Genomic DNA, 23,272 nt, shown 5'->3' with positions numbered 1-23,272 from the left:
TGTGAGTGATTAGGTAAAATTTACACATCGATACATACCCAACCATGATCATTTAATTCTATAATGTATTTTGCACCACAACATGAATTATGTCCGGTAGTGGTGAAGGAATAGAACTTCTTATTATACACAAAATCGATTCTGAATCGAAGTTTAGGAGATAATACTCGCTCTTCAACATACCTTCTCCGCCTCCTTTTCCTAACTACACCTCATAATCAACCTTATTCATATGCTGGTCCTAAACAATATCAGAGATTTAAGGGATTAGGTAAGCTTAGAATGACCTACCCTGTTGAAATATAAAAGATTAATGTTTTACGAATGGTTGAGTATCTTACTATATCTGATCACAAAGCTACTTCGTAGAAACGTGAAAGGTGTCCAATAAAATCTTTTCAGCAAAATATAATTTACATATCGGAAATTTTGTGCAGTCTGCATTTATTCGTTCTGTCTCACAGTGTAAATCTATGCAGGTATAACTTCTGCCGGCACACACACTCAAGGGTCGTATGGCAAGAGGGAAAGTCTGGTACTTTCACACGTGAAGTATAAGGATATATTTTTGTAAGTGAAAGTATAGGAATAAAAATACTAGTAAGAATGTGTAAGTTAATGATCCGATCATTCAATACAGTTTATTCACGCTGAATTCCTGCGATATGCGCTTAAAACAGTGAAGGTCTGTATTTTTCAAATTTACCTATTGCATTTCATCCCTAGGCCTAGGTTGTGTTAACAGGCCTGTGTCCGGAGAAAGTGGTCGGATCCCATAACGTTCGTTATGTATCTACCATTTACCCAAACGTAATGAATTGAGCTTTAAATAGAGAGAGAAAAGATTAGTCAATATAAAATTCACCTTAAATTAATAAACTTAATATTAACATAGTTCATTGGTTGTTAAACCACAGATAACTATCAAAAGACATCTTGAAACAATGTACAAACATCTTTTACTGCAAATGTGAAACTACCAACAGATTATTGCAACCCTGGAAAGGGCTATTTGCAAAACAAAAAAAAAAAACTTATGGGAATGACATCATTTTTGTTTACTTTTGTGACTGAGTATATTCCAGAAATCTATTCTCCGTTTGCCTTGTAAATAAATTTATAAAACGCAATATTTATTTTAGAATTGTGGACCAGTATTTGCCGTTTTGTCATGCTTCTTCAAAAAATCTTGAGGTAATTGTGTGTCTAATTTGCATATTTTTTCACGTCTCTATAGTCTTAAACTAAGTAACAGAAAAAGCTAAAACAAACACGTTTTGTAAAAATCAACAAATAATTTATTTCACATGAATGCAAATTAAAAAATTTAAATAGAACTTAAAGTATTGCGAATTAAATCCCAAACAGTTTAAACGTTATATTACAAGTCCAAATGTATGAAGCTCAATTGAATTCCGTTGTTGTTCAAAATAAATTTCCATATTGAATGTGGAGATGTGCCTATTGTCTCAAGTGTTCTAATATGTCAATGGCTTGGAATGTGGCTATGTGCTAACATTCTTATAATGTATCACAATAATATAATCCGAAATGCCCCTCACTGAATGTTTATAACTTTAAATTAATGACTTAGACCAAGAAGTATTAATTAGCACCTTGTAATTCCAGTGAATAATTTAAATACATAAATCCACCCAAACTTAAAACTAAACACAAAAATAAGACTGATCCTACTTCAGATGATAGGGTAGGAATTAATAATCCTTAGGTAAACAAGTTTATATATCTCTCTACTTGACCTAGATCGATATTTCCTTTTTGTGGAAATACTCTGTCAATTGAATGGAAATTTTTTTATTTTTTTTAATTTTTTTAAGGTCAGAATGAAGACTGCATCTTTACCTCAAGCTGAAGTAACATGTTTACAATTAATAATTGATCTGTATATTTAATTCATAATTATAGTGAAATATTAACAGTGTATTATGTTATTTGCAAAAGAAATGTATCTTGTAATTTAGACCATTAATTTGAGTGTGGGCTTAGGTCAGTTACACAATAGGATTTTATATATATATATATATATATATATATATATATATATATATATATATATATATATATAGAGAGAGAGAGAGAGAGAGAGAGAGAGAGAGAGAGAGATTACATATAATGATTGAGAAAAACCAACTAGCAATACAAATAAAATACAAATAAAATATACATAACACTGTATAAGTAACATGATAGGTAGCTGGGTACAGGAAATATTATATGACTGGCACTTAAATGAATCTTTAACAATTGTAATGGTATGTTTGTATTTTGATTATCCGTCTCACTGAAAGGCGATGACGTTAATGATACTAATAATAATAATAATTATAATGATAATAATAATAATGATAATAATAATAATGATAGTAATAATAATTATAATTTTCGTCCTTTTCTAACCATTTTCGCCGTCGTCGTAGTCGTCGTTGTTGCTATCATTGACACTTTCTATCATATAGTCTACCTTCTTATACTGTTATAAATTATGGCCTGCCAAGATCATCTTTGCAATTAAAAATGTTTAATCTGCGTAATGTCCTCAAAACTCGTGTGCGAGAATCGCAAATTTACTGATATTGTTAAACCGCATATTTGCATATTTGCAAATGCTGAAATCTATTCCACATCACCGGGACAATACATCTCTCTACTTCCGTGATCAATAGCAAAGGAACCTTTTTATCTTTAGAATGCAATGTATTGGGCATCTTCGTTCATGAACTACCATTATGTGACCCATCGTCTTGCGTGAAAGGCTGTCTTCTGTTCCAAGTACGACGAAACCAGTTCACAAGCACATATATTACGAAGAAAACAAACGTGATTCCAGAAATCGGAAACAAGTAATATTCCAAACTGCCGGTTTGATCAGGCTTTTCCGGATACCAGTCTGTAACAATGATAAAAAGAAAATAAGTTGAAACAGAACACTTACAAAAATATTTCGCTTTCATTAAAAATTGAGCAGGTCTTCTTTGAGTCAACTCTGTTAGAAGCAGGAAGACACTTATCATTGTGAGAGAAACTATTCACAATAGCAACCGGAAGAAGAACAATATAGTGTAGTAGCAGATACAGCAATAGCAGTTGCAAGAGTAGTAGTAGTAGTAGTAGTGTCATGGTGGTGGTGGTGAAAGGAAACACTTTCAAAATATTATCAGAAGCATGAAAAAGAATGAGGAATTGTTTTAATTACCTGTATTATAGCGTACGATGGTAGTCCACATTGTTGAGTAAAGGGATCCTAAACCAATCGTCATCAAAAAGAGACCTGTAACTAGGCCCTGCATATTATCCGACGTCTGGGTGTAGGCAAGTTCAAATCCTAGAAAAACAGTGGTAATGCTAATGCTAATAATAATAATAATAATAATAATAATAATAATAATAATAACAATAATAATAACAATGATAATAATAATACAGCATTTTAATTTATTAATGAAACATGATGATGATGATGTTGTGATTTTCGGATAAAGTTTTCAATTTTGAAATGCGTTCTATCAGTTTCATAATAAGCACAAATACATATAAAATGTTAGAGATAAAACAGTCGCGTGCATTTAAATTTAATGTTTCACACGTTCCGAAAGTAATACCTCTGTTGGAAAAAACTACATATAGCAACGTCAGTGGCTGTCCGTTGTTATCCATATGCTATTTAAAATATATTTTCAAGTTGAAACACTGTAATTTTAGAACGGTTAACCATTCAAGATCATACACACCCCAAAAATATCCAGCATCGATAGACACCACAACAATATGAAATCCACCGTTCTGACTGTTCATTTTCAAATACCCTTTAAAACCGAATGAATCAAATATACTCAATTATCGTTCTTTATCACATGACATGGAGGTAGGCAAAGCAACAACTTTGACGAACTTCCATCAAGCAGCACTGGGGAAGAGAGAATAATGGATGTACAGACGGATAGACAGCAATATTAAAGTGTAGAGCTCACAAAAATACACTAATTCACGAGTGGCTTAAGCGAACAACCACATGAGAGAGACTGCAGAATAATTGCAATCATACTAAAATTCTACATAGTTTTTTTTTTTTTTTTTTTTCCTGCTCTTCCTTCGCACTACCCTTCTTGTTCCTCATTTAACATTGACAGGAAACCAACAAGGTGAGCAGAAAGACAAACGAACATGATTAGAGACAATGAGTTTGGCATAGAAAGTCAACGTTTGATGTTAGTAAAAAAACAACCAACCTGACACACTGGTCCAGACCTCACTTAACCCAAGCAGGGCGAAAATCGGAACTTGATAAAATACAGACAGATTTGACGCAGTGTAGTTATCGTTCTTTATTTCTTGCACGAAATAATCATTCTGCTTTCGAAAGATTTCCAGACCACCGGCATAACAGAGTGCTAACACCGCCAAAAACAATCCAAACCCTGAAAAATAAAACAAAACAACAAACGAATAAACAGAAAAAATATACTGAAAGGATACCAAGATATTCATGTTCAATTTTCGCCATTTTCGCCGAGCATGTCGTCATTATTGGAATTTATATCTACACCTAATTATCTCATTTTCAGATAATAAGGTAGAAAACTCATTTTAAGATAGATCTGAAAGGACTAGGTTTGTACTTTTACAGTACTGAATCGCATTTTGAGGAAGGATAGACAATGAACATAACGCTCTAAGATTCTTCAAGAAAGTGTTGAGACAAGTTTCATGTTATATCATACAAACCAAGTGATCACACACACACACACACACACACACACACACACACACACACTTACTTTCTTGTAAAATATGGTCCCTTCCAAAAAGGACATTTAATGTTAACAATTAGAATGGGGATTTCTATATCTTAACCAGTTTCTGGAGAGGAAGATCGGTTTTACTATGCTTTGGATATATCTTTGTTTTGCAATTGATTTGTAGTAAATGTCCAATACAAAATAGCTTATTTGAATTTTTATCATTGGAACGGGATCACACGAATACATAAAAAGTGTGGGTAATCATAAAGTTAAATCTAGGACATTCCATAAATACTTATAATGTTTCTAAATAATTACAAAAAATAGTCCAAATAGTGCAGTAGTCTCAATTCATGGACATAGTTATCTACCATAATACAAAACTAAATTGAAATTTATGTTGAAATTTTTTTTTCTTCATTTAATCTATCAGTAGTTAAAAATGTATGTTTAAAGAAAAAAACTAGGATTCGGAAGTTTGCGAAAATACTGAAAAAATTTCCCATTAAACGCAATTATTCAATGATGTGAAGGCCACGTGTTCATTTAAAATAGTTTTAATGACATGTATACATATTCCAACTTAAAATATGTTTTAAAATAACCATACATTAGTTGAATATACTTTGTGTGTAATCAGGAATGACACCAAATAACACAAAGGAAACGAGAGGCTACAAAATCGACCATACATTGCACGAAAAATGGACATTTCTCTACAATAATAATAAAACTGACATTCAAACTAACTTCGCAGAATTTAATATTATCAGAATATTATTGTAATCTTATGTTCCTTTAAAAGATTGTCATGTTTGTTACATAATCAAATTAGATTTAACAAATATGAACATTTCCAGTGAGAGAATTGTGTCATTAATATTATTACTATTATTATTATTATTATTATTATTATTATTATTAATATTATTATTATTAATATTATTATTTGTTAAGGAGTTGTTTTGAAAATAGTCAGGGATAATATCTTGTCCGTGTGTAAGTATGTGTGTCTGGGTGGGTTGGTGAGCAGACAATGAAGAACTGTTTGCAATTAGGGCTGCTGACAATTACAAATGCCATGATGACAGTATAAAACATTTCTGTGTAATGCACAGTAAAATATGGAAATATAAAATCATGTTAATACAGTTAACTGTTATGATAATTAGTAATATTGGTTATAAAATACAAATTTAGTCTGCAAATGCGACACAGGTAGGGTTGCCGAATGGATGAAAGTTCTTGCCTTTACCAATAACTTTTATCCCACCTCTGTCCGCTTGGATGTTTTTGTATTGGGCTGTGCCAGTGTGGGTATGTGAGAAAGCTTGAAAGTAGTTTCCTGTGGGTAGGTGGTTCTTACCAGGGCTTTCCTGGTTTCTTCTTCCACCAATTATATATTAGGCGCAATGTATAAGCCTTGTGTAGAGAAGTGCTGTGAAACCCAAACCAGCAAGAACACCATACAGGGCGGAGCGAGGGAGAAAGATGATATAATGAAAGAAATAAAGATCATATTTGTTCAAACTCTGTACATGTGAAACGCCTGACGATTAATATTAGTTTATTGCAAATTGAATTATATATAATCGCCCATTAATTAATAACTGTGTTTCTCTATAATAACCTTCATATACCTTGATTTCTGTCGTAGGAATTCGGAGTGTCATTGCACTTAGATGAGAATTAATTACTAGATCGATCTGCGGGTGTGTCTGCTACGCACGAACACATGAATGCCCATATCATCGACATTATAAAATTAGTTTCAATGATGTGTGCATTGTGTGTGTGTGTGTGTGTGTGTTCACACTCTTAAAATTAATTTAGATGTATCATGATTGCCTGATAAGCTATTAATAGAATCAATGATTGCTGTTTCGAAAGACAAATATTTCAGTTGTGCTCAAATCTTTGAATTGCAGCGTGCTATTAATCTTCCAAGTTCTGATAAAGAATTAAAAAAAAATAAGCTCGAGAAATAAAAGTAAGAAAATAAAAATTAGAATTTCTCGATGGGACTGACGCTTTACTGGTCCAATACAGTTTCAACATATTCAAGATAAGACCATTTTCTCCTCTCAACTGTCGTATGTTGAAACCATTTCTGTTATTCTTCCGCGATAATAAGAACGGAGAGTATCTATCAATCTACACATACCGAACTTCTCTGTGTTAATAAGAAAATATATGATCTCTCTATGCATTCTTACATGCCTAATTGGAATAAAGTGACATCTTATTGATGCCATATTTAATACGTCATTGGGTTCGAATGTGCATGAAAAGGCAGGGGAGCAGGCAATTCAGAGTTATACCGTGTAAACAGGGCCTCGGTTTTCGGACTTGTGCTCACGATGTTTTGAGGGGAGTGGGGATGAATTGTGTATAGTATGATGTCGAAAATACCAGTCCAACGGGGACATACTCAGATACGCTTGTTTCATTGTTTTTATCACCAAAAAAGGCTGTGGCAATCCATATTTGCTGCTATTGCAAAAGAGAAGCGTCCCGTGTCAATGGGTTTAGGATCCTGATGACTTTATGATTCCTTTCTCATCAATCCCTACCAATGGATATTGCGTTATTACATCCCCTTTCTCATAAATCCCTACAATGGATATTAAGCTATTACATCCCCTTTTATTTCTAGTCACAGACAGTTTCCTAAACATGTTTTCTTTGATAATATTACCTCTTAAGTCATAATACTATCCCAATCATCCGCAAGCCATTACTCGATTTTCATGTTGACTGGTTTCTTGTCTTTTCCTGTGCATACGTTTTTGAAGATGAAACAGAGGATCTATTTGCTAACTGAAGTTGTCTATTCACATCATTCTTGATCGTGTAATTACACTCACTTCAAAGTTCATTGAAAAATTCCAACTTTTATGTCAGACTTGTATCATTGATGTTTTTAAGGCCACAATGGCTTATCTTGCATTGAAAATGCCTCACTCATATATGATTATTTGTGCCTCAGTCAACTGTAACTGTTTTTCGTTTTATTACCTTGAAAATGCTACCTAATCTTTGTTTTGTGTTCATGTATCTTCCATATAAATAATATGAATAGTGAAGTGGGGCGATATAGGCTCAATGGGAATTAGCATTAAAAAACACCTTGGGGGGATATAGCCTCAGTGGGAAATTTAACATTACGGAAGCCCCTGGGGGGATATAGCCTCAAGGGAAATTAACATGGGAAAAAATCGTGGGCCTGTTGAGCCTCAAGGGAATTTAACATAGGCAAAAAAAAAAAAAATATCTTGGGCCTGTTGAGCGTCAAGGGGAAATGGAACAGGGTCGGGACTCTATTTTAATATGGTCCCGACCTGATGGGTCTATGGAAATGGAACAGGCGAAAAATGAAACAGGGAGGGTCTCTATTTTTTATTTTTTTAAAACAAAAAAAAAGTAAAAAAAGGGTAGGCAATGAAAGTCAAGGTCTTTTCGAGATATTGGAGTGGCCCTGAAAAGGGCCTTTGGTTTTATGTTAATATACCCTTAACATAAAGGGCATCTGTGACATCTTCTTGTCCTTAGGCTTCGCCTGACTGCAGGACATATATTAAGACTCTTTTGAGGCATCCTTGCCTCTCCACATAGATTCTTCGCATCCACAGGCTGGTGTCTGTCCTGTGGATAACTGTCCAGTTGGATCGGACATACATTGGTATGTCCGTCCGGAACATAATCGAAGACACAAGCGTTGAAGATTGTACGTCGGTCCACATGTTGGGGTGCCGAGAACAGGTGAAGGAATGCAGTGAACTGCACTTATTTATAGGGAGAGGTAGGATTGAAACGGATTGAGTTCGTTAACCAATCCAAACACGCGTTACAAAATTCAGTCAGCCCACGTCCAATCCGAAGAGAGCAGTCTGTGACGTCACGTGGTCTATATAGATTCGCTAGCGCCTGTGCGCAGTCAATTCATGCGACAGTTTTTTCAACATGACGGAGACTCAGAAAACGATAAATTGGGGTGCACCGGCGGTGGAGACTACCCAAGGGAACCCGGACTTACTTTCAGAAGAGGTGAATTGGGATTTTGTGGATTTTCTTACCTCACAAGAATCTGTTCCGGAACCTTCGTCACCTCTCATTCACTACCGCACGTGGAGAATTTTAGACAGAGACAGAAAGAAGAATTGGAGAAATTTATACAACGGCAAAAGGAAGCGGAACAAGCTTTTCTCCTACAGCAGCAAGAAGAAGAGGTAAGAAAAAAACAAGAAGAAGAAGAAGAAGCAGCAGCAGCAAAGAAACAAGGGTGTGAAAGTCAAACGGTCACGGTACTGTTAGACATTTTAGCGGAGTTAAGAAGTCTGAAACAAATGTATCAGACGTCTTTATTACGACCGAAGAGAATACGACCTTCCCGAGCTAAACACTCCAACCATGTGACTAAGCCTACCGTACCACCCTTAGTGATTTCAACCAAATCATCATCATCATCATCATCAACAGTACGCAGTCCAGAAGTAGGTCTTGGCCGTGTCAAAGGCTTAAGGCAGTTAAAGTTGATTGCTTAAACTCACCCCTGCACCAAAAAAGGCCCTTTTCAGGGTCACCCACGTCTATCGAAAAGAGATAGACTTTCAATTGCCAATATCCATTCAAACTCAAAAAACACCCATTTTACCCCTATAATACGTGTGTGTGTGTGTGTGTGTGTGTGTGTGTGTGTGTGTATGAGTGTGTGAGTGTAGGTTCTTATTTTAAAATCAAAACCCAAAGACACTTACGTTTTATAGACTTTCTATTCTGGTACAAATTTTACAATTCAATTCACAATTCACAACATAACACTTTAAAAAGTTCATACACTTCTTCTGTCTCATTGTTTATTCTCTCTGTTTTCTAATTTCTTCACAGTCACAGTCTTTTCGTCCTCTTCCTCCTCACTTTCTTCCCTTCTTCTTTTCTTCTCCAGTTTCTTTTTCCTTACCTCTCTGCTTACTTCCTCCTCTTCCTCCTCTTCTTCCTCTTCTTCTTCCTCTGAAGAATCCTTCTCTTCTTCTGACTCCTCTTGTTTCTTTTTTGGGCAATCTGGAGACCAATGTCCTTTTTCTTGACAATGATAACAGGTATATTGACTTTTGTCTCTTCTAACCCTTTTTATTCTTTTTTGACGGTCTGGACACTCTGAAGACCAATGCCCTTTCTTCTGACAGATATAGCAAGTTTCTTGACTTTTATCTCGAAAGGAAGGTGAGTAGTCCGACGACTGGTCTGAAGAAAATTTTTTCTAATGACCCCTCGCAACGCTCTGATGAAACGTTCGATTTGTGTAGTCTCTTCCATCGTTGTGCTCGGTTTGAGAGTGAAATGAATAGTGAAAGGACAAGAAACATACCCTTTATATAGGCTGGTCTGCTATGACTATAAATTAGTCCATGGTGTTTAAACTTTAGTCATTTGACTTTTTGCTATCAAGATGAAACGATCCAATTCATTTGAGAAGAAAGAAGAAAGTAAGAGGCAGAAACGTGATCTATCGCCTCGTACCAGGGCTGAAGTCTTGGCACAAATTCATGCCAGTGATTTTGAAGAGGACATAAGTGAACCAGAATCCAAACCCTCTAAACAGAGTTCACCACCCTTAGTCAACCCTGAAAAGTACTATTCCATTCAAGAGACGGAAAAGCATCCCTCTAGAAAATTTAGAACTACGGCTTACAAATACACGGTAAAGTTTAAAGATTTCAAGCCCGAAGTACCGTTAGAGAAAGCAGAAGTGTTCATCACCGAGATGTGGGATTCTCTATTCACCACACTCAAGCGACAATGTCAACCCAAAGAAGACGATCGCTTGAGACTTTCCATACAACACGACGGTTTGAAATCCCCTGTTTGGATCGAGTTTAGCAGCCCTGCAGAATTGACCGCTTCCAAAGTGATGGACAAGATTCAACACGTACAACAATCTAATGACCAGTTTGACATCACCGATGGAAAAGCCACACTGGACATGACCCACGTCTCTCCTCCTCAAGGGACCGGACAACGTAAAAAGGCGTTATTGGTGAACGGTCTTCGCAGCATTAAGCGTAGCCTCGTCCAAATTCACAATTCTCAAGACCAGATGTGTTTAGCCAGGGCTATCGTGGTGGGACGAACCTATGTCGACAAAACGACACGGTAGAATGGAAAAGAGCCTGGAAAACTATTCGACAATCGGACCGAGCCAAACAACGAAGTGAAGCAGAACTCCTGTTACAACAAGCCGGTTTGCCCAAAGACACACCCTGTGGCATTTCTGAGATGCAAAAATTGCAACATATCCTAGCTCCACGCTACACCTTGAAAGTGCACCCTCAAGAAGTGCGTAGGCCTCTGTTGTTTCGAGGGAAAGACTTTAAGGATGGAAAATACATTCACCTCTATCATCACGATGACCATTTCGATACCATTACCACTATCACTGGATTCCTGGGATACAGCTATTACTGTGAGAAATGTGACTATGGTTATAATAATCAAGAGCAACACAAACATTGTGGATAGAAATGCTCAGCATGTTTGGCCTCTCCACCCTGTCTGAGCGAAGGAAAAGAACAAGTGCATTGTCCAGCTTGTCTGCGCACGTTTGTCAGCCCTGTCTGTTACCAACAACATCTGAAGACGCAAGGTTCACAGAAGAAATGCGCTTGTCAACTGCTGAGATTGTGCCCCGCGTGTGGACAAGGCATACGTACCAATAATGCCAAGGCACCCGTATGTTCAGGAAAGAAAAAATGTCACATTTGTCACCACATCGTGGACTTGGAACATCAATGCTACGTGCAAAAATACCAACCCCAACCAGAGAAAGAAGACGGTCACACGAAGAAAGACAATTTCATCTTTTTCAATTTCGAATGCATGCCAGAGACCGACATTCACATTCCTAATTTCTGCGTGGCTCATCGAGCGTGCGAGAAGTGCATTCAAGAACCTATATTCAGTCATTGCCCTCACTGCAGCAAGATTCCTGGAGGGCGTGAAAAAATCTTTGGGGGACCGAACACGCTAGCCGATTTCGCCCGATGGGTCTTAGACCCCATCGACAAGACGTGGAACCAAGAGAACATCGAACGTTACGGAGATTGTCATCGTCATGCCACGGTGATGGCTCAGAATTTCTCCAGATACGATGGACAGTTTCTTCTCAGATACTATACGGAACATGGTACCGAGCGTCCTAAAGTCACATTGAACGGAGCCAGAATCATTTTCATGTAAGTGGGACAAGTGCAGTTTAAATATTCGATGAGTTACTTGGCCATGCCTTTGAGCCGAATGCTTAAAACGTTTGGAATGACAAAAATGACTAAAGGGTACTTTCCACACTTTTTCAATACGGAAGTCAATCAACATGCCGTTCTACCCCATTTGCCTGAGGCTCACTATTACGACCCCGACAACATGCGCACCGAACAACGAGAAGCTTTCTACGCTTGGTACCAGGTGCATGCCTCCGACCCTTTCAATGTCAAACGTCAATACTCGGTCAAAGCCCTACGCTGGTTACATTACTTGTGCCACAAAGAAGACAAATGGATTCAGCATGTCAGCAACGGAGTAGGTGAAAAGACCATCGGAACGCATTCGGTCGATGGCTGGGACGTAGAAAACCCCAAGATCGTGTACGAGTTTAACGGTTGCTTATTTCACGGATGTACCGTCTGTTACCCTGACCGTGGCACTAAAAATCAGTTTTTACAACGAACCATGGAAGATTTGTACCAGGCCACTTGTCAGCGACGCCTAAAGTTAGAACAGGAAGGATACCAAGTGGTGGAAATGTGGGAACACGAATACGATCACCGTTTGAAAACCGATCCCGAGTTTAAACGCCTCGTGGAAAGTTACCAGTTCATGGACCCCCTGAACCCGAGGGACAGTTTGTACGGAGGAAGGACCAATGCCACCTGTTTGCTGTACCAAGCCGACGAAGAGAAAGGAGAAGAAATCAAATACTTGGACGTGTGCTCGCTGTATCCCTACGTATGCAAATATTGTCGCTTTCCTGCAGAAAGGCACCCGCAATTGTTCACCGAAAACATCTACCCGAAAAACATTCGACAATACGAAGGCTTGAGCAAGTGCAAAGTTTTGCCTCCCACCGACTTGTACCATCCCGTGCTACCTCACCATTGTCAAGACAAACTGATGTTTCCTTTGTGCCGAACTTGTGCCGAAACGTGCAACCAAGATCAACCATGCCAGCACACCTAGGAAGAACGCGCCTTGACGGGGACATGGGTTAGCGTAGAATTGTTCAAAGCTCTGGACATGGGATATCAACTGTTAGAAGTGTACGAAATTTGTCATTTTCCCAAGACACAACAATACCACAAGGGTGACCCCACTCAGAAAGGCATTTTCGCAGACTACGTGGATGCCTTTTTGAAACTGAAGCAAGAAGCCAGTGGCTATCCGTCCTGGTGTTATACTCCCGAAGACCAAACGACATTCAAAGAGAAATACTGGGCACAAGAAGACATCTCTTTAGATCACATCGAGAAAAACGAAGGCAGGCGATCGTTGGTCAAATTAAATTAAATTGCTTGTGGGGCAAAATGGCACAACAACCGTGTTTACCCAAGACGGAATATTTGCCAGAACCTTCTCGCTACTTCCAGATAATTCACGACAAAACCAAATTCATGAAACACGTGGACGTCGTTCGCGAAAATTTGATCTTAATCAATTACGAAGAAGATCTGGACTTTGTAGAAGCCGATCCCTTTGGAAATGTCATCATTGCGGCTTACGTGACAGCTCATGCTCGCTTAAAATTGTATGAAGCTTTAGAACTGTTAGGGGAACGTGTCCTGTACTTTGACACGGGCAGTTGCATTTACATCGATCACCCGAATCAACAGCACCCTGACATCGAAGGAGACCGTTTAGGAGCCTGGACAGACAAGTACCCCGACGACAAGATTCTAAGTTTCGCGAGTGGCGTTCCTAAAAATTACGGCTACGAATACCGGGACAAACATGGAGAAGTGCACACGAAGTGTAAAGTGAAAGGATTGACTCTGAATAATCGTACTAGTCGAGTGGTCAACTTTGGTGTATTGAAAGAAGCCTTGCAGTCTGGAAAAGATGACCACTTTAAAGTGACCACCTATCAGCCCAACAAGATTGTACGTTTACCCACTCACCACATCATCAGTCGATCCTTGGAAAAAGTCTATCAAATCGTGTACCAGAAGCGAGTGCGTATTCCCAAGCACTTTACATTGCCGTATGGACATGTAGGTATAAAACATTGGTTGTAAGAGGATAGCCACTCACCAGAAGGATGACTTCGCCACAGCAAGAATCGAGTGAGAAATCCAGTGAGGACTCCAAGTTCAAACCCCACCATTTTCCGGTTTTCTTGCCGGACTATTGTGATTGTGCCCGTCGATTGGACACGTTTCAAAAATGGCCTACGGATAGGAAAGGATTACCTACTTGGCATGTTTTAGCTAGAACAGGATTTGTCTACTTGGGACCTGAGACTGGATTGGGATACGAAGTACAGTGTTTCAGTTGTGGCCTGAAGTTACGAATGGATCTATGTATCTATAAAGATTCAGCTATTCTGGAACATACTCGATGGTCTCCGCATGCCCTTACCTTTCTATCGCCTTTCCACCCATTACACTACGGTACAATTATGACGGCACCTTAGAGACTTCCAAAACAAGACATAAAAAAGGAACGATGTACAAGCTTGAGACTTCATTGCGACTAGTATAAAAAAGGGGCTATGGTCAAGATCAAAAGTTCATTGTGACTACCAAGACCAAGCAAACAAGATGAATACTTTCAGAGAAACAGAAAACAAGTTCAGACAGGCACAATTCAAGTTTGGGGCCTCTGAAGTGGAATGCGATTGTGAGCCTTGCGATGGGAACGATGCTGTACGCTGTGACATTTGCGATGCCGTAAAGCATCATGGGAACTTTGTTCTCACTACCCCTATCATGGAAAGTGATGCTGTGCGTGTCAAACCTGCGACACTTTACTGGGTTTCGTTTTAAAGGTGGATGTCCACCTTCACGTCTACCTCCCTACGGATGTCATCCAGCCCTGAGCAAACACCTGTCCATGTCACCCAACCCTCATCGAAACGAACCTGTGAAAGACGAATATTCGTTCCCTATACGTTTGTCGGAATACTGCGACTTTGAAAATCGTCTTCAATCGTTCAAAGGAAAATGGCCTAAGTATCTGGGAGGACCGACCCCAGAAGAATTAGCCAGAGCCGGATTTTTCTACTTGGGCGAAGGGGATAAAGTCAAGTGCTTCAGTTGCGGTGTGTCACTTCACCACTGGGAACCACAAGATTCGGCCTACGTAGAACTTGCTCGATGGTCATCGAATTGGCATTACTTACCCTTAGTGGGACCGAGACATTGAAGTAACTTACCATGTCGTTGACGAAGAAGAAGAAACCAGATTGGCTAGGAGTCAAATGTTGGACATCACCGAGACCCGTATTTAAACTCCATTTCAAAAACGATATTGAATCATTACCTAAAGAGCTACAAGAGAAGATTTACAAGGAAGTTTGGCAGGGACTTGCCAGAGTGAAATCTCAATGGGTGACTGTAGAACGTTTGTGCCGAGAAATTCACAAGAGGAAAGTGAAAAAAATTAATCAATTGTTAGATTTCTCTGGGTCAAGGGTGCATTCATCCGATTATATTACTCTAGGCCGTTTACATCAAAAGAGTTCAATGAGATTCTTGGACGTTACCCTGAATGGCAGTGGTCAGAAATTACTCACTATGTGGATTACTTTTGCTCTATGAGAAGACTGTGAATTGTACGAACTGACCTATTCATGGATACTTTACAAGGGAACATTCGTGCTTTGCCTGTTGAGTTGAGAGAACGCATTTACCGAGAACTGGTCCAAATACAAGTGAAACGTAAAGAACAGTTGCATCCGTTACGTCACCGGTGTTTGAACCACTGGTACCTGAATGCTATACAAGGACTGATTGAGTTGAAAGTGTTCCATTGGACAGACATTGATCAACGACCCCCTGGTTTTAAAAAGGATTGGTTTAGCTATTGATGATTCTATCTACTACATTGTAAACTTACAGCATCGAATTCCAGAGGAAGAGTTAACGAATTACCAACATCTTTTACACAATGTCAGCTTAGTGAAAGAGGAAACTTCTGAACGAATTGTAATGTCTAAATTAGTGATTAAACGATTTAGATTCGACAATGAATTAAAACCATGTCTGTGCAAAGGGTACATTTTCTTGTGTCAGAAAGAGGATTTAGTATGACCTATTCATGGATACTTTACAAGAGAACATTCGTGCTTCGCCTATGGAGTTGAGAGAACGCATTTACCGAGAGCTGGTCAAAATACAAGTCAAACGTAAAGAACAATTGCATCCGTTACGTCACCAGATGTTTAACCACTGGTACCTGAATGGTATAAGAGGACTGATTCGTCAGAAATTGTTTCAGTAGTCAGACCTTGTTCAACACTTTGAGTTAGTGAATGAACGAAATGTTTATAATTTTGGTTACTTCGAGATTCACCTAGAGCAACGCATTGAGGAAGATGAGTTAAAGGATTACCAACATATTTTACGTGGAATCTGCTTAGCAGAAAAGGAAACTTCTAAACGAACTCTGAAGTGTAGGTTACAGTATACAAGATTTAGATTCCCAACTGGAGAACAAAGATCTCTAGTTAGAAAGTACCTTTATTGCTTCCGAAATAAAGAGAACATAAAAACAGGAATCCATGCCACGGCTTATGTTACAAGTGATTGAACAGATTCCGTGGAAGGAACTCAATGACCATATTCAAACCGTGGATCATTATCATCAATTATTACAAGAATTGTATCCAATCAATTTGAGACGACGCATAGTGTGTCTTAGTCATTTGTTTTCTGGGATTTCGTTTACCAGCCGATTCCCTGTGGACTCTTTACGAACAGTACTTACCATCCAAATGGTCTTAAATGGTCACGAAAGACTCATTTTGCTCAAAGCCTTGCGTTTTCATCTGGATACTTCTCGACCTCTACGGGAAAAAGGATTCGTCAACTTTTAGCTACCGACGACGTGTATGACGATGTGTGTGTAGCTTTTGACTTACACCCCCATTGGACAGATGTCCGTGCCTGGAAAAAAGGGGGCTTTGAGGCATGGACCCAAGAAGTGGCCCAGTATGCACGAGAGTTGTTCAAGGAAAAAAGTTACTTTTCAACCTGTGTTAGTGACGGTACCAGAAGACGAACTCGTCACTCAGGGCAGGACTGTCGTGAACATGCCTGAAAGACGCTTTCGGGAGGACACTTCTGTGATCTTACCCCCTATGGAACTGGTCAGAACATTACCCAAAACATGTTGTACAGACACTTGTTTTATTCCACGTTGATGGTTTTCATGTGCCTTTCATCGTTGTACTTAAGATTTGGCTTTTATGTATTTTTGTCTTTCGTGTTCAAGTTTAAAACATTCAATAAACGTGTCCTGAAAAAAGTATATAAACTCTTGTCTTGTCTGTTTTCGTGTCATAAGTGACATTCCTCACACTATGGTTACCTCTGCTGTCTCTGCTCCCTCTTCCTCCACTGTCAAAGTCATCGACGATCACTTAGATCGTGCCAGTTGGGAGGCTTTGTATCTTCGCCATCCCTTTAACATGCTCATTGCTGGACCTAGCGGTTCTGGCAAAACCGAATTCGTCAAACGTTTAATCGAACATAAACAGCATTTGATCGATCGACCTCCTCAACGCATCGTGTGGTGTTACAAAGAGTGGCAATCGGCGTACAGCCTCCTGCGAGAAAGTCAAGGCGATTCCATCGTGTTTGTGGAAGGCATTCTTAAAGAAGACGACGGTATCGTCTCTGACTCCCGTCAAACCCATTTGGTCATTTTCGACGACATGTTAGGAGAAGACGAAGAAGAAATTAAACTGGTTCACGCGCAAAGGGCATCACCATAATGCCAGTGTTGTTTATATCACTCAAAATTTGTTTCAACAAAGTAAAGCCCATTGCACCATCAGTCTCAATGCGCATTACGTGGTCTTGTTTAAAAGCCCTCGAGATAAATCGCAAGTGCAAGTCTTAGCCAAACGGTTAGGAACGCCTTGGCTGACTCAGGCGTACGACGATGCCACTCAAACTCCACACGTCTATTTACTCGTCGATTTGAAACCTACGACCTTCCGATGATTTGCAATTTCGTACCCAGCTGTTTCACCACTGGTACCAAGACGAAGGGCCTGTCCTGTAGACGTCTCCGTCTTCGACTTAATTTCACTCCCAAAAAATCTACAAAAACCTCAGACACTTTTCGTCTGTCTCACACAGTTTGGACATGACGTCCCTTCAGTCGCATCTTCCCGTCAAATTGATTCGTGCCTTGAATGGCATCAGTCGAGAAAAAAAATCCACAAATACGGGCTCGTGTCTTAGAAGCTAGTTTCAAAGAAGTCTTACGATGGTTCACGGTGACAGCACGTCAATTACTACAAGGGATCATTCAGATTCCTCATCAAACCAAACGCTTTTTTGATCGAAACAAAGTCGCTTTGACCCAACTGGCTGATCCTCGCATCGACACTCAAACCAAAAAACGAATCATTTTGAAGACTGGAGGGAGCGGTACTCTAGGAGGGGTCATCATTCGCTCTCTCTTAAGATGGCATCCTAATGCTCCCAAATTCTCCCCAAGAAAAAATAAGTCAAACGAAGCTCCAAGAAGAAGAAGAAAAAGAGCCACGGTGTCAAGACCAGGTCCCCAAGGACACCCGTTTCTCCAAGAACTTCTCCAGTGGCGGGACCCTCCTCTTACCAGTCACCACCCCGGAAAAAGAAAAGCCCACAAAAAAAGAAGCAGAGAAAAAGTCCCCAGAAAAAGAAAAGCCCACAAAAAACTAGTCGCAAGAGAGTCACATCGGCCAGGACGCAACCTTACACTCGCAAACCACGACATGCAACTGCGGTAGCCTCAGGTTCATCCACTTCTCCGTTGATGACACCAAGAAATGAAAAGTACTTGAAGACGTTGATCACACCAAGAACTTCTCCGTTGATAACCCCAAGAACTTCCCCAGTGGCAGGACCCTCCAATTTAGTGGCAGTGGCCGCTGCTCTCAAAGTACCTTCTCCCAAAATCAAAGTTCAAGAAAGATCGGGCATGCTACAAAGTTTACTGGATTTGTCCAAGCAAGAACTGGCTCGATTTAGTCCGTTGCGTACCCCTGCACAACGTGTCATGCCTGTCCTGAAGTTAATATGCCGTAAAGACAATCAGTGGCGACGCGTTGCAGTATAAAAAAAGGCCTGCGACCAACTAGGGGTATCAGTGAACTTCCAAAAGATGTCACCTCAAAGAAGTCAAAAAAGAAAGAGACAAAGACAGACTCGTCATTAGACAAAGCGCTTAGCCAAGCATCGACGTTACCATAAGAAAAGATACAGTCGTTCCAAGAAAAAGAGGCTTCAACAAAGGGGAGGATTCCTTGGCGATTTTGGAAAAAACATTGTCACCTCTATGACAAAGCGATAGTCTCAAAAAAAGATAAAAGGGCGTGTGTTAAGTCATCGACGTTAGTGTATGTTTGGTGAATGTCCCGGAACCCACAAGCAAAGATGTCACCCTCCAGAAAACATTCCTCTTCTAAACCCCAAGGAAAGAAAAGGAAAGGACTGCCTCCACGTTTAGTCAAACATGGGGACATGTTATCTGTCCTGTCCAAAGCTTCTCCACCCCTGCGAAAAAAACTCATTCAATCAGCCTCCAAAGAGGTCATCGATACCGTGTGCGAATGTTGTTTGAACGTGTTGAAAGGCACGATCCATTTGTCTAAACACCAGAAACAATGATTAGGCAAACATCGTCACGTTCTTCGCCAAATGGTTCAAAAGAAAATTCCCATTCGTCAAAAAAAAAGAAGATGTTGGTCCAACATGGAGGAATTTTACCCCTCTTGCTAGGTCCATTACTGAAAGTAGTCTTGGGAACCGTGTTGGTGGGAGCAAGATAAAAAGGCCCTCCGGAGTACCAAGATCTCAGAATCGACCCCTGACATCCCATGGAAGGACTAAAACTAGCTTTAGTGCCTTACAAACGATGGATGGAATACCATTGTTGGTAAGAACAACGCACCCCGCATTTACCTCCCAATCCCAATTTGAGCGAGATGTCCCAGTTACAACACGAATTGCAGTCCTTGATGGATCACCAAGATTTGTAGGAAACAGAAAAATCGCAAAAGTACGGTCAACTCTTGCAACAACTGCAACTCTTTCACCAGAAAGCCTTGATGAAAAGTCCAGCACCATCACTACCACCACCACCACTACCAGTGACCAAGACAGAAAAAGGAGAAGAAGAACAAGGGTTTCAAACTCCGCCAGAAAAAGTACGCAAGTTAACAACACCACCTACCTCCAGAATTGGATGGATTAAAAGATGATGACCACCCTTTCTTCATCAGAAGAGAAAAAGAAGGTGAAGACAGAAGTGAAACAAGAACCGATATCCCCTGTTCAGACATCCTCCTGTGCGACACCTATTGCCGGTCGCACACGCAAAGGATTGCAATCCAAGAAAATACCCCAAGAGAAAAAGAATAGCATCCTACAAGAGTGGGTGCCTTATTAACAAACAAACACAAAAAATTGGGAAAAGTGTTAGCCAGCATTTACTACGGTCCTTCCCATCCTGCAGGTTACGCAGGAGTTGAAAAGATTGTATCGTGCTGCCAAAACTCGACTGAAAAGTCTCCGTTTATCTCAAGTGCAACGATGGTTACAAGAACAAGCTACCTACACTTTACACAAACCCATTCGACGCAAGTTTTCCAGAAGTCGCACCTGAGTGGAAGGCATCGGTCATCAATGGCAAGCAGATTTAGCCGATGTCTCTCATTTGGCCAGCTACAATCGCGGCTACAAATATTTTTTTTGTGTCATCGACGTCTTTTCCAAATTTGCCTGGGTCGTACCCTTGACTTCCAAATCGAGCAGTGAGTTAGTGCGAGCCCTGCAACGGGTGTTGAAACAAAGCGGTCGTCACCCTCTTCGATGGCAAACGGACAAAGGCACCGAATTTCTGAACCAAGCTTTCCAAAAGGAATTAAAGAAACGTGACATTCATTTTTTTACCACCGAGAATCCCGAAACCAAAGCCAGCATCGTAAAACGTTTTCAACGCACTTCGAAAGAACGCATGTGGAAATATTTTACGCATCACCACACTCTGAAGTACATCAACATCTTATTGCACCTGGTGCAAGCGTGCAACCAATCTTACCATCGAAGTATTGGACGTGCCCCGCAAGAAGTGACTCCCGACAACGAAGTGCTGGTGTCTGATCGCCTGTTTGGTACGTCCCCGACGAGGGCTGTCCCCAAGAAAAGTGGAGTGTTGGCCGTAGGAGATTGGGTGCGCATTGGGAAAACCAAACGCACTTTCGACAAAGGTTACTTACTGAACTGGACTACCGAATTGTTTCGCGTCACTGGACGAGTGCATGGCAGTGATCCTGCCGTCTATAAATTGGAAGACATGAACGGAGAAGTGCTCAAAGGAACGTTTTACTTACCCGAGTTACAACGTGTCACCAAAAAAGAAGACGACGTGTACGACATCGAAAGCATTCTCGAACGCAGAACCCGTAAAGTGGGCAAACGACGTGTCAAAGAAGTCAAACTACGTTGGAAAGGATATCCACCCAGTTTTGATTCTTGGATCGACGCTTCGCAAGTCATCGATTATAAAAAGAAGTGACCATCATGCATTTCACACAGACGCAGCTACTGCTGCTACCACTCCTTCACCCAGTTCTTCTCTGCAAGATTTACAAAAAGAACCCTTGTGGGTGTGGTGTGGAGAACGTGTGCCTAAAACGCAAATCGTCTTTTCTGCCAAATCATCGTGGTGTATTGTGTCATCGGGGTAGCCATTGCCAATTTGAGTTTGCAAGAAGGAGACAAACAACTGTGGACCATTTTATTGAACAGTTGCATCGGTTACCTGCTTCCCAATCCTTCCCTGAAATTCTCTTCCAACGGGAACAACGGGAACCTTGTGTCCAGTGCCAGTGTCAGTCACCACTCCAACATCAACAACAACCCCATTTTGGGCGGAAACACTCATCTGACGTCTAGTAACCCCTCGGACAGTCACAGAACTCTGGAATTATGAGTCACCAAAACCAATTTTACTTAACCTTACCCAGTGACAGTTCCATGGAGGTCTTTCCCAACAACACGTTATGCTGTTACACGGCCAAATTACCTCAGGCCATCCAATTAGATCACGAAGCCCATTGGGAAGTGGCTTTAGTAGAAATGATTCACCCTACACAAATCCAAAGCATCACTGAAAAGCAAAACACTTTTGAGGTCGAAATCAAGAACGAACAATTGCAACAAGCCATGAATGAAATCGGGTTTTCAGCGGACACAAGACCATCCAACAATTTACCCTTCAGTATTTACACCTTGAAAATTCCGTCAGGGTTTTATTTTAGTGGTCAACATTTGGTGGATACCATTACTTACAGGTTCGAGTTAGCCTTTGGCAAAGTCCTGAACAGAATCAAAAGAAGTGTCACCCTGGAGTACCATAAAGTGGCTCGTCGCTTACTGATGAAATTTCACGATTCCCAAACGTTGTCCATCAGTTTTAATCTTGACTTGTTTGATATTTTAGGTGGAGAACCAAAAATGGCTCCAAATTTTAAACCGAAGATCGACAGCAATACGGAATTTTACAAGTTTTTTCGATTCCTTGTAGAACTGAACCAAGGACTGAATTTGATCTTTGTGTACTCCGATGTGGTGGAGTATAACGTGGTGGGACACACCTCCGTGCCGTTACTGCGTGTCATTCCTTTCAAAGTGGATTCTGCCACAACCAGTGACCAGGAAGGTGGAAACACTTATTACGTTCACCACGAATTTGTATATCCTCACTATTTGCCTGTCAGTAAGTCTTATTTGGACAGTGTCAACATTGCTATAAAAGGAGATCTGGGACAAAATATTCCATTCACCAAAGGGAAAGTCACGGTGAAAGATGCCGCACTGACGCAAGGCAAAGAATTTCTCCAAAATGTCATCATCGACAAACAAAACCCTAAAGAAGCCTTCTTGAGAGCAGGCAAAATTGTCTTGCTGCAAACGGGTAAAGACATTTTGGGCCGACGAGAAACACCTATAAATGCCCTGCACGCTACCGAGTCAGGCATTCCTACTTCCCTGACGCCACAGCATGGACAAGGTAGAAAGAGACGACGAAGAAAACACCCTTTCACCAGACTTCACACGTCTAAGCTAGAAAGACAAAGAAAAGAAGAACCGTTCGAGACTTAGACGTTTTCGATTATTGAGAAAGAGAAAACATGATGCACCGAGAGTCTTATGCTTGTTCCAAGTCGGAACTGAATCTGTTTGCCATGCCACCCACCATGATGACGATGCAAGAATCCCAGTGGGTGGAATTTCATCCCGTCT

General features: G+C 40.2%; 1 protein-coding gene across 4 annotated transcripts in view; it reads right to left on the bottom strand.

The window, feature by feature from the left end:
* Positions 1-936: 936 nt before the first annotated feature.
* LOC149802748 (solute carrier family 15 member 4-like) overlaps positions 937-23,272 on the bottom strand; it is a 43,027-nt gene continuing 20,691 nt past the window's right edge. For all 4 annotated transcript variants that reach the window (XM_089952163.1, XM_089952167.1, XM_089952165.1 and 1 more), the window contains 3 exons: positions 4,248-4,436; positions 3,215-3,343; positions 937-2,908 (listed from right to left, as the gene is read on the bottom strand). In XM_089952163.1, the coding sequence (XP_089808289.1) occupies positions 2,733-2,908; positions 3,215-3,343; positions 4,248-4,436 (494 nt within the window). In that variant the 3' untranslated portion in view covers positions 937-2,732. The remainder of the gene's footprint in view (positions 2,909-3,214; positions 3,344-4,247; positions 4,437-23,272) is intronic.

The sequence above is a fragment of the Sinohyriopsis cumingii genome, chromosome 3 (assembly GCF_028554795.1).
Source record: "Sinohyriopsis cumingii isolate HCF-2022 chromosome 3, ASM2855479v2, whole genome shotgun sequence".
NCBI lineage: Eukaryota > Metazoa > Mollusca > Bivalvia > Unionida > Unionidae > Sinohyriopsis > Sinohyriopsis cumingii.
This window is presented reverse-complemented; position numbering and strand designations above follow the sequence as displayed.